This window comes from Myotis davidii, unplaced genomic scaffold, assembly GCF_000327345.1.
Source record: "Myotis davidii unplaced genomic scaffold, ASM32734v1 scaffold59, whole genome shotgun sequence".
NCBI classification, from domain to species: Eukaryota; Metazoa; Chordata; class Mammalia; order Chiroptera; family Vespertilionidae; genus Myotis; species Myotis davidii.
The window spans coordinates 1,473,847-1,486,668 of record NW_006293001.1 but is presented as its reverse complement, the minus strand read 5'-3'; the positions used below and the strand labels follow the sequence as shown (position 1 = coordinate 1,486,668).

At 39.3% G+C, this 12,822-nt stretch overlaps 1 protein-coding gene across 1 annotated transcript in view; it reads left to right on the top strand.

Annotated features, from left to right (window-relative positions):
* RBMS1 (RNA binding motif, single stranded interacting protein 1) overlaps nt 1–10,995 on the top strand; it is a 227,848-nt gene extending 216,853 nt beyond the window's left edge. Inside the window, exons 13-17 of the mRNA XM_006766478.2 lie at nt 1,468–1,518; nt 4,835–4,945; nt 6,085–6,165; nt 7,528–7,612; nt 8,348–10,995. Of these exons, the coding sequence (XP_006766541.1) occupies nt 1,468–1,518; nt 4,835–4,945; nt 6,085–6,165; nt 7,528–7,605 (321 nt within the window). The 3' untranslated portion in view covers nt 7,606–7,612; nt 8,348–10,995. The remainder of the gene's footprint in view (nt 1–1,467; nt 1,519–4,834; nt 4,946–6,084; nt 6,166–7,527; nt 7,613–8,347) is intronic.
* The last annotated feature ends 1,827 nt before the right edge of the window (nt 10,996–12,822 follow it).

The window sequence follows — 12,822 nt, the reverse complement described above, 5'->3', positions numbered from 1 at the left end:
GCGGGGGGCGGGGGGAGAAGAGGTCTGTATCTTTCATCAGGTTTTCAGTGGGCTCCATGACCTAAACAATGTAAAGAATCAATGGTAAAAAGAAAAGAAAAATCATAGAACATAGATTATTATTCCCATTTTATAGTTAGGGGGAAAATGAGGACTAGTCATTGACAGCAGCTGATTTGCTGCTTGAAAAAGAAAATTGGGTTAGATGTCATAGCTCCCTAACCCCATAATGCTACATTAGATTACCAAGACCACTGAAGCGTATTTAAAAATTGGGAGCATCTGTCCCAAATTGGGGTCTCTTTGGAGCTGCTCGCCTCCCCGTGATTTATTCAGTGAAGGCCTTGTACTCGTGTTGGAGCGGGCCTTTCTCCACTAAACCACCATATGCTTAAACAATTGGATTTGAGAAATTGGCATCCGCAAGAAACCACCAATACCCCGACGGGGAAAGGCTGCAGTCCAGATAACTGAAATGTTAACAAGGCAGAAGCACTTAACTTTGATCTGCCTTAGGTGGCAAAGGAAACCAGAGAAAACAAGTATCGGGGCTCTGCTATCAAGGTAATTCCTAATACGTTCTTCCCCCATGACTCTCCCCTCGTATCCTCTCTATAGAACCTCTGAAGTTAACAGCAGGGGATAAGACACAGGAGGGTTTTGTTGTTAAGAATTGCAGACTGAAACGTATTCTGAAAACTACATAGTCTCAAGAAAGCTCTGGGCATCAAGAAATGGACTGTTTTTGCTTTTTGTTTTTTTTTTCTCTCGAACGGCAGACTGCTTTCTTTTCTGCCACGAAACCTGACTCTCACATCTTATTTCTCAATCCAAGAGGGTCTGTTGTGTGGATGCCCTAGTGACTGTCGATGTCAAGATCTAGTTGCTGAAGTTTCATTTTCTAAATCTGAATTTCAGATTTTTATTTTCCACACTAGCTAGAAATTGTAGACCACCAAACAAGATTTCTAAAACCTAACAAATGTCCGGGGATCCAAGAGGGATTGAATTTGATTATTCTTTTTAAATAAGCACATACTTAATGGGTTAGTTTCTAATAAGATGTGCTGGAATTAATTCTCATTCATCTGTATTCCTGAAGCATCTAGTTCATACTTTGATGATAGCACTTTTCACTATTGATTGGAGTTCTTTACTTGTTTATCTCCCTTGCTTTAGACAGTAAATTTCTTGAGGGGGGGGCCCATGTCTTATCACCTTTTTTCTTTTTGGTGCCTGATACTCACACACCTCAGTAAAGGAATTTTGTTTTAAATAATCATTTCATCCTATTCAGAGTGACCAGTTTGCCAAGAACTCTAACTGCCTTAATAATCTTTTTAATCATTGATAGTATTGTTTCCTTAATTTCCTTCTGTCGATTTTAACATGATTAAAAGAGTTCTAGAGAAATAGGTAGCATTCCAATGGAAATCAATGTTTCTTTCAAAATCCTCCCTTTTCCAGGTGCAAAGTCCTTCTTGGATGCAACCTCAACCATATATCCTACAGCACCCTGTAAGTTGTCATCATCATGTCTTTGTGCTTTGAAAGTAAACCATGTACATGTTAAAACCACTCTCTGGGAAATTTTAAGCATGTAATATATGAATGTATAAGCTCATTATAAAACTCTCATCACCTTTGTCTTAAAACAAGTTGGTAGTTAACAATAAGTTAAATTTGCAGTCTGTCAGAACTTAGAATATATCATATTGGAGAACAGGTACCATTTTCTTCCTCCTACCAGTTCTGTAGGAGATCATTAAATTGAGTTTTTTACTTTTTAAATTGTTTAAATTGTAAGAGTTTTTTTTAATTGCTAATTTTTAGCAGCACTTGCGGTGAAAACCCTCATTTTTAACATTCTATTTAATTGCAAATATACAGTGTCAAAATTAATCTAGAGATTTTTATTGGAGTTTCTTAGCCTCTCCACAGAAACTATAAATACAAAAGTAGTAACACCTTCTTTGGTAAATAAATGGGATTTCTTTAGTGACATGATCATTTGTTGCACTTATGTATACAATACATTTCTTTTAATTGAGTAAGTTAACCTTCACTTTATTAGTATATTATAATGTGTTTTTCAAAAATACATAAAATCTAGGTTGTTGAATTAAAACATGGGTTTAAAAAGTTGGAAAAAATAGCCATAGCCAGTATGGCTCAGTTGATTAGGCGTCATCCCATGCACTGAAAAGTCACAGGTTCAATTCCCGGTCAGGGCACATGCCTGAGTTATGGGTTCAGTCCCTGGCTGGGTCACATGCAAGAGCCAGCCAGATTGATGTTCTGCTTTCACATCGATGTTTATCTCTCTCTCTTCCTCCTTTCCTCTTTCTCTAAAAATGAATAAAATAAAGAAATGTAATAAAAAAATTTTTAAAAGAGGGAAATGTCTTTTTTGACGTTGAAAAAATAAAGGTGGAGAACAAAATCACACACAAAAAGGGCTAAGAATGCCCAATTCAGACCTACATGCTTGCCATGAGAAGGCCACACCTTTGGCCCTAAGCTTTCTAATAACTAACACAAAATAGGAATATTTTTTAAAAATATGTTTTTATTGATTTCAGAGAGAAGAAGGGAGAGGGGGAGAGGGATAGAAACATCGATGAGAGAGAATCATTGATTGGTTGCCTCCTGCAGGCTCCCTACTGGGGATCGAGCCAGCAACCCAGACATGTGCCCTGGCTGGGATTTGAGCCATGATCTCCTCGTTCATGGGTTAATGCTCAACCCTTGAGCCACACCAGCCAGGCACAAAGTGGGATCTTGATAAGCAGTACAGCTCACAGTACTCATAAGATAAAAACAGATCAGTTGGTTGGGAAGAGCACAGTCTTCTTGGCCTTAAGATGAGACAGGAATTTCTCTCCTAACACCCTAGGGAGGACACTATGTAATGTAAGATCATGTGTATGAAACAGCAGTCCAGGGATAAGTTCTGAATAGAAAGTTGCTGAGATGACTCTGAAGAAGCAAATAAAACTTGGTCAGTTAATAACACAGGAGAAAAGCTCTGTGCTATTGTGTCTACATACACACATGTTTCTATATGCATACATGCATCCACATACATGCCAACTCATGTATGCACATTTACACCCCCACATACACAAATGCTCATGGCAGTCCATGTCCCTGGTCCTTTGTGCTGTCCTATTATAAAATGCTGGAAATGAACTCACTTTTCATTTGGGGGCTTCCTGGTATAATAGTTCCTACAGATGAATGGGAAAAATGAGCAGGAAACTCCTTCAGCATATTCTGGGCTTCTGAGTCATTTCTATGTTACACTCACTCTGAGGATGCACATTAAACCTTTAAAAAGAAAAAAAAATTAAATATATTTTTATTGAATTCAGAGAGGAAGAGAGAGAAAGAGAGAGAGAGAAACATCAATGATAAGAGAATATCATTGACCGGCTGCCTCCTGCACGCTCCACACTGGGGGTCAAGCCTGCAACCCAGGGCATGTGCCCTGACCAGGAATTGAACCGTGACCCTCCTGGTTCATAATTTTTTTATGAAATGTATTAACAACAAACTATTTCTGACACATCTATATTTTCTTGGCAACTTTTAGAGCCAAAGCTGCACATAGCTCAGTTGAACATCTTTAAGGAGACCATAGTGTACAGAAGGTTCCTGTCTGAGGATTCATTTCCTTTCCCACCAGATCTGGACTGCCTGCAGCCAGAATTAAAGTGCCTGCACATCGATCTCGGCCCACAGTTGTGCATCTAATATCAATAAATAACTGTATTTAGGGGATATGTCCAGTATAGTGATGGCAAAACCTTAATATTAATTTTGTAGTGTTAGAATAATTTTATTCTCAGGCCATTGGATGATTGCAAAAGTGAGAGGAACTTTATAATCCATAAGAATATTATATAGGATAAATTACAGAAAATGTAAAAATTCAAAAATAAAATTAATTAAATTTTGGTTTATGCAATCAGTGTATCATGTAATCTTTGAAAATTGTGATAATGACAGTTATGCAGTAGTTTAGGTAAATATCTATAATGAAATGTTAAGTGAAAAGCAGAAACCCAGGGTATGTAATTGTTTATGTACCTTCATTGCAATTCTGTGAAAACATGCCCTGTTTAGAATCTGGGCTGCCGTGATGTGGGGGAGAGAGAGTGGGTGACTGGTGATTTTCCCACCTCTCCTCTCTGTTTTTTTTTTAAATTATATTTTACTTTTAATGATCAGAATTTTAAAATATTAAGTCAAATAATCTGAAATTGGCTTATTCATTATATTTGAATCAGTTTCCCTGTCCTGGCCCCAAATTGTAGTTGAAAGTGCTAGGAAACACTGAGTGAATGAAGAATGTGATCTTGATCTTGATCTGGAATCCAATGACTTTCTATATAGAACTTTTTTTAATAAAACATGGTATTTATAATATTCAATATAGCATATTATTTTGTGGCCACATAAACCATCCAGTGCCATGTATTTTAAAAAATAATTAAGCCTTTTGTAACCCAGCCAGCCAAAAATAGTTTGAATTTTCTGTTACAGCTCCTCCTGCTGGACTACCTTTGCTTCACAGTTAAGTGAAGGTAAAGGGAGAGGTGGTTAATACAGGGATTTCCATAAAGTGAGTGCTCCTGAAAAAGTCTCAGGAAATACACTCTAGAAGAGTTTAAGGAGGTAATTTATGCCATTTGCAAATTTGAGGGGAGGTTATTTTTGTTTCACATTCCTCAACAAACAGGCATTTCCTTTGAAAGTGTTTACAGAATTGTAACTCCCTCCCTCTTGTCTTAACATGTATCTTACATGGCTCTTGTCTCCAACTTCCCAGGGTGCCGTGTTAACTCCCTCAATGGAGCACACCATGTCACTACAGCCCGCATCTATGATCAACCCTCTGGCCCAGCAGATGAGTCATCTGTCACTAAGCAACGCCGGAACAGTAGGTGGCAAATTAATATCATCTGTCTTGGCAAAGAGAAGAGTGTAAATTAATGCAGCTTGTGTCTTCCCTCTCAGTCACATGCTCTGTGATGTCAACAATATGTCTGACCTCCTGACACCTCCTCTCCACACATACACATTGCCTTCCCCATAGTAAATACTCAGATATTTCTTGATTAATTGAACTAAAAGTTGGTCCCCTGAGTATCTCTTCTTTACCAGAATGTAGCACCCATACTTGACTTTACCCAGTCCCAGTAATCAGTCCTGTTCATTCATTCTGGCAGACCTGGTCTCCTGAATCAAAAGATGAAGGTGATACATGGTGGCAAAGACAAGGGATTTCTCCTCACTTATTTTTTTTATGGAATTTGGGGACATTGAATCATGGTCTCTATGCTGAATTATTTCCCCAGAGTCCAGGAGACTTAATTGGGCACTGAAGTTGAGCTGATATCACACCCAATTAACTTCCAGGGTTGATATGGGCAGTGTTTAGATAAAACAACCAAGAGCTTTTAAGTCAGACCATTTCTATGGTGGCTTAAAAGAACAAAGGGTATTAGGGTGTTTTCCCCACTTACACTCAAAGCTAGCAGCGGCTTCTTGTGGAGGCTTATACGGGCCACTTACCTCCAATGAGGTTGGCTAGAAAGCTCTCCTGCCTTTGGAAACGGATGCCTGTCAGCAAGGGGTCCACTTCGTATTCTGCAGTGACCTGTTAAAGATCTAGTAAGTCATTTACCCCTTGGGTCTCCACTTAGTGAGACAGTTCTGAATACTAGCTCAGGGGACTTCTGGGAAATAATGAGGCCCTTTGAGAAGAGAGCTTTTAAAATAGCACATTAATGATGTTCATTGAGGATAAAAAACCTTAATGATCTTCACCCATGTGCTGCTTTGTTAGGAAATTCCAAGAAAGGTGGAATTTTTACTTTGACAAATTCAAAAAGTAGAAAGTATTCGCTTTGCCTTCCATATGATATAGTGATGTTAGTATACTAATTAAATTTTGAGCCCATTTACATTTCTTCTTTGAGACTTCCAAATACTTGTCATCCCACCTCAAAATTCCCTAAGTGTTCAGAATTTTGCTTGGCTTGTCCTGGCCCATCTTGACCATACTTTTCTTTTCAGTACATGCCTGCAACATCAGCTATGCAAGGAGCCTATTTGCCACAGTACACACACGTGCAGACGACAGCAGTTCCTGTTGAGGTTGGTACAGACCATTCTGGCAATGAATAGTTGCAGAAATGGGTAAATTAGATGAAATTCAAAGGAAAATCGATCAAGTCACACATTTGCATAAAGATTTGTTTAGAGGGAGTATATACCTAGCGTTATTTTTAACTATGAATCGTCATTCTCTGCATACAAATTAGTGTAGTGACATCCAGGCCACACCTCCAGGACTCCCAAGAACATTTTCTGAGCTTGTAACACATTTCATTTCCCTTTCAAGGCTCTATCTTGTCTCTTATAAAATGGTGCTTACAGGCAAATTAAGGCAAAGCTGAGTCAGTAATCCTAGTACCAAAGATTACTAGTATATCAATCATAATAATTGCAAAATCAGTTATAATTGAGATGTTTGAAAAAAACTGATGTTTCAAAACTTTTAGAGGAATGAGGAACAAACCATTCCTGTTTTCATAGAGGCTGTTTGTATAGCTAAATAACTCCTTGTTCTTGTTATGGAAGATACTAATACAATATTGACATGAAATAAGTCTGACATTTAAATTAAGATTTGAATTAAGCTTGGACAAAAATAGCGTTTTCCAGCAAAGTACCCTTAAACTTCCAAGGAAATTCATCAACTCAATCAATTCCACCTTCCAAGCAGATCCCATAGGTTCTAATTCCAGAAGCAGCCCCTAGGACTGTGGCTGAAAATGGGGGATGGAGGGAGTGAGGGGGATGATTGTTGTTTTGTTTGCAGCTGGTCAATTTAAATTTGTGCAATTATTGACAATCGTAGTTACAAAAACCCCAAACCCAAAATCTTTTATCTGCAATTCTGAAATACACAAAAAGCATTAAAACAAAAAATTCTCTTTGTAACTACTTTAGCAAATAACTTGACCTGCAGCAATACCCAACCCAAACTGATGCAAGACACAGATCTTTTCTCCACTTACTGTGCATAGTTATGTCTTCCAGTGAAGACCTGTTAATGTGGTTGACTATGAGGTACAGCCCTGGACCCCACTGTGTATATTCAGTGACATGCTGCTTATGCATACCATATTTCAGATCCTAAAATCTGAAAACACTGAATTTCAAGTCACATCTGGCCCCAAGGGATAAGAGATTTGTTTGATAAGTTGTAGCTTGGTGTGAAAAGACAACTCATAAATGTGGGGTGGGGGGCTCTTTGGGTGCACCAGGTATTTGAACTTCTTAGGGGAAATAATTCACCTTGAAAGTTCTACATGACCTTAAGAAAATCACTTTTTTAAAAATAAAAATCACTTTAAAGAGTGCTTGTTTTGAAGATGCTGGACTCAGTCAGACCTGGGCAGCAGCGTTTGGATCTCATTGCTCACATGTCTCATCTGTTCTGCTTTGTTGTAGGAGGCGAGTGGTCAGCAGCAGGTGGCTGTAGAGACGTCTAATGACCATTCTCCATATACCTTTCAACCCAATAAGTAACTGTGAGGTATGAGGGAGAGGTCTCCATCACTGTAGAGCTCAGGTCAAGAGAAAAATCTAATGGTTCTGTTATCAAAGTGGATGGTACTTAGGATAACTGAGATTTCCTCACACTGCTGTGATCATGGCTAAGGAATCCAATGTTATCAAAATGTTCAAAGCAGTGATTTTTGTGGATTTGCAATTAAGTATTCTTTCCAGAAGGCGCTTATGTTGAAGTCGAATATATATTTACTCTCTCCCTTCTTAACTCTCCCCAAAAATGTATAACATTAGAAAACAACAGGCATCAAATTTGTCCTACAGCACATTTATTTTACATTGATTTTACTTTAATGTTCACAAGCTCAAGGATATGTAGCACAAGAGTTTGCATAATCTAGCATTGCAAGGTTAGCAGTATCTTGACTTAGGAGATTGAGGAGTTGCATTACCAGCTCTCACTTGGACCACAAATCTCAAACCTTTTTACTTTACCATGCAGATTGCAGTAAAATAACTGGACAGAACTTGGGTTTCTTGTTCTGGCGAAAGTATGTTGCAGGTCCCAGATTTCAAAGTTGGACTCGAAGTGTAGAAAGTGACCCTCAGTTCCAGAGTTTGCATTTATTGGCCTACTGCCAGGGATGAGCACAGCCTTTCCTAAACACCTTTATCTTTAAAACCAAGAAGAGATTACAAAGCTCTGTGGTGTGTTCTATCAAATGTACAAAAGCCTTTGTCTTTTATTTTTCTCTTCCAGATGTACAGAAGGGTGTTCTTACATGAAGAAGGGTGTGAAGGCTGAACAATCATGGATTTTTCTGATCAATTGTGCTTTAGGAAATTATTGACAGTTTTGCACAGGTTCTTGAAAACGTTATTTATAATGAAATCAACTAAAACTATTTTTGCTATAAGTTCTATAAGGTGCATAAAACCCTTAAATTCATCTAGTAGCTGTTCCCCTGAACAGGTTTATTTTAGTAAAAAAAAAAAATACAAAAAAAAACCCAAAAAGATTTTTATCAAATGTTACAATGCAAAAAAAAAGGAAAAAAAAAAGAAAAGAAAAAATGGAAAAAAAAGAAAAAGAAAACTTCAATTTTCTGGGTATGCACAAAGACCATGAAGACTTATCCAAGTGCATGACCGGATTTTTGTGGTTTTGTTCATTTTGTGTTTAATTTGTGTTTTTTCCCCGCTGTACGAAATGGGCTTTCTGATGTTTCACTAGTCCGACTTCACCCACGGTGTTCTGTGCTTGCAGTGCGAGTGTTGCTGTAATTCAGTGTTGCCGTCTGTGTCTCTTTTCTTCGCTTTCCGTTTTTCTTTCAATGTAGTGTGAAGTGTCTTATCCTTTTCTATGAATTCCAATTTGCCTTAACTCTTTTGATGCTGTAGCTGTTTCAGTAAAAGTTAGTTCAAACTAATGATGTAGAATGCTTTGACCAAATGAGCTGGTCTATTATGCCTTGTAAAACAGCAGCATAGGGCTTTTAAAAGGTAGTCAATAAAAGTTGCTGAAATTTTGGCTTTTTTAAATATGTAGTAGGTGTTTTTAATGATTTTTCACATAATGTGTAAGGTAGTGAAATGCAAGAAGGGAAAAACGATTTGTGTGAAACACATTTTCTGACTGGGGAACTTTTAATAGGGTAAATTGTTTGTATGGCTGTATGCCAACAGTTTCCTCTGATAGTTTGACTGATTTAGGATATCTGCTGTATGATGCAATGTAAAGTCTTTTTTGCCTTTTTTCAGGAGAAAAAAAAAACAAAAAACCTAACTTGATGTTCTAGATTTAGTGTAGGTAGTGTTGGGACTGGGGGTGGGGGGTGGGGGAGGGGAGTCCCCGAATGTTTTGTCCTTCCTTTATACTAATGATAGTGCTTTAGAATGCGAATTAGGCCTGAGATCTGGCAAATAGAAAGATGTTGGTATTGCAACTAAATGGCAAAAGCTAAAAGTAAGGATTTATCTTCAAACATGAGCTGAGATATGGATAGAAGCAAAATGATTGGCTACTAGCTCTCTCTCTCTCTCCTCTCTCTATTACGTAAATTTGAGAAATAAAAATTACTTGGCACTTTTAAAGGTAACTTCACCAAAGACCGAAGAGCCAGTAACCAGTAGCTCCAACTTGTCTCAGCATCACATCTTCTGTGCTCTTTATTTTTTGCCGGACCAGTTTGCGGTTAGGAGAATGTGCCTTTTTTGTACCTTTGCATTTAGGTTTTATAATTTTAATTGATGTATGGACACACACAAACAAAAAAAGCATGAAGGAAGATTTGGATCCAAGCAGTGCCACACTTTACATCGTCACTACAAGTGTTAAGTGTAAAGAAAAACCAATTTTGAAACTATGAAATTCCTGATTCATAAATACACAGTTATTTCTACTTTAGTACATACAAGATGATTCACTGTTATCAAAGCTCTTTTATTAAGATAATTGCATACGTTTGAAAAGCAACGGTAAATTAAGTTGTCTTCCAAAACTGTGTACTTGTCTGGTCAACTGTGTGTGATCAGTTATCTACCTCAGAGTCTATTTTCTTTTGTGCTGGGACAGGTTGCTGGCCCTCCCTGTTTCCACAGACCAAATCCTCCTAGCTCAGGAGCTAGGGCTAAGCAGTTATTTCTTTCGAGTATTTTTTAGTTCTTAAATTTTATGCTTGTATTTGATTCTAGATGTCAGTGACATTTCATAGTTTCAAAAGTCCTTGCTGCTCTGAGAAGTGTAGATTCTATTGAAAATTACGTAGTCATAAGAGAAATGTGTTTTTGTTTTTGTTTTTGTTTCCTTTTTTAAAGTTGTGGTATTATTGGTTCTATGCTCCCTGGAATATTACTGCTTTGTGAAAGTCCAGACTGAACGCAGTGCCCTCCGTGTACCTAGTACATTTATAAACCCGGGTCTCTCACTACTTGATATTTTTGCATTAGTTACGACAGAAATTTGATAGTTCAGTTAGAGGGGAGGGCAAAACTGCTGCTAGAAATGTCTGAACTAAGTGCCATACTCGTCTGGGTAAGATTTGGGAAACATAACCTCTGTACATAAAAAAAAAAAAAGTCAGTTAAACATCACATAGTAGACAGCCATTAAATTATAAAAAAAATTAATTTATGAAGAAAGACCTTTTGTACAGATTGAAAAAAAAAGATTTTCATAGAGATATCTATATGATCAAGAGAGTTAATTTTTTATTTTGTTTTACTAGTGCCACAAACTTGCCAGTGGTAACTTATTTGTCCGGTTCAAGATAACTCTGTAGTTTTCTTTCCTAGGACTTGTTGTTAAACGCCAAAAGACATTTTTGAACTGTACATTTGATCAGATTGTTAGCTTTTTCTGTTTTATTTCTTTTGAGAACCTTTGAATAAAAAACATCCGAAATTTTCTTTTTCCTGTCAATTTTTTTAAGTAGATTAAAAGTGTGTCAGAGTGTTGGATGACCGTCCTTGAGCTCAGGAGGTTGGTTTGAAAGTGAGTTGAAAATTATTTTAGATTCAATGTGTACTTGAAATCTATTTTCTCCCTAAGAATTATAAAAACCTTCTCATGCCCCTCTTTGGGGTTATTTAAATCTGTGTACAGAGACCAGAGACATTAACCATTAGCTCCCCACATTTCATCTCAGCACCTTTGGTCTTTTGTCCCTCCTCCTTCCTGCTGCCCTCTAACTGTGGCACTGCTTGCCATTGCCCAGCAAGGAGGACAGAATACTGAGTCCCATCAAGCAAGCACCCAGGTAAGGATTTCAAGATGATTTTAAGACGATCTTATCCTGCCTTGATGGCCGTGGGCCTGCTGAGTGACCTTGGCGGTTCCCAGTAGGAGGCTGTGGTGCAGCATTCATGGCGGGGAGAGAACTCATTCCCATAACCCTGGTTTTATGGGAAGCACTTAATACAGGAAATTGATTCCTTCTACCCAAGGCAGATTAAGTGTTTTAGCAGAGCTGTACAGTATTCATTTTCTCTGTCCTGGTGGTGAAAGGAGTGAGCAAGAAAAATATCCATCCCCTCCATTCCTGGCCACGCCCCCCTGCAATGTGGGTGATGTTGAATATGAACTAGAAATGTGGGGCTTCGAGCACCTCCCTTACTCGAGCCAAGAAAGCCTGGTCCTCAGTGGCTGGCTCAGAAAAGGACACAGGGTCCTCTGATGATCCCAGTGCTTCTGAGGGAGAGATGTTGGGCAGGAGGGAAGCTTGACTCACTTTCTGTCCCAGCCTCCTCTGTATGACCAACAACCAAAGCACCTTCCATTTTGTTGGCCTTGTTTTTGTTCTCATATTTTTTAAGAAGGCTTTCTGTCGCTGGAGGCCTGGGACATCCAGTGGCTGCCTTTACACAGAAACTAGTAGCACTTTCTCAAGATCACCTTTCTGTGCCCAAGAGATGGACCAAACCAACATGATGATGGTTCAGAAAGAGCTACTGCTCCCATAGAAAGAGGCAGTGCAGAGCCTTTGGGGATAAGCACCTGCTAAAAGGCCATGGCTGCTTGGTCATCGTCAGGGGCCAGGATTTCCCCGTTGTCTAAGATCGGCTGGGATCAGCGTCCAATTGAGTCAGCTTGGAAGGGAGGGAGGAAGCTCTGGCAGTTGGTCCCTGGCATCCAGGTTTCCTCCCCCACCCCCACCCCCACTATCCATACCCTTCCTGGGCATTGGCGCCAGGTAAATCCACTGGAGCCCGAGTGCCCCCTCTTGAATTTCACAAATCCTGATTAAATGTCCACTAGGAGAGCGGCATTGCCCCCCGGGCTGAGGGAGGCTCCAAATAGGTCAGGTCTGATTGACGATACTGTTGCTGCACTAGAATAGCCAAAACGGAAGAGATCGCGCTCCCTCATGGGGAGAGGTTATGGTCATGTCACCAGCACCACTTTCCCCAGCCACCAGCAGGCTTCAGAAAAGGGAAAATGAGGGAGGAGGGCGGAAAACTCTGAGCTCAGGGTTTAAGAAAAGCCTGGCAGTTTCTTCCCCTCAAATAGCAATGTGATGAGGTCACCACTACTCAGTCATCAAGGAGCACGCTGACGCCCCCACTGGTGGCCGTGCCAGATGGCAGCAGGGAGTGGGGGCTGCAAGGTGAGTGCCCAGAGCCCCGGCGAGGATTCCTGGCACAGCTGAATGGCAGTGCCCTGTGCCCATCCCTCCCTGTGGGATAATCCGCCAGGCAATGGAATTTCAACCCTGTGAAATGGCTCCAGAGTGTCTC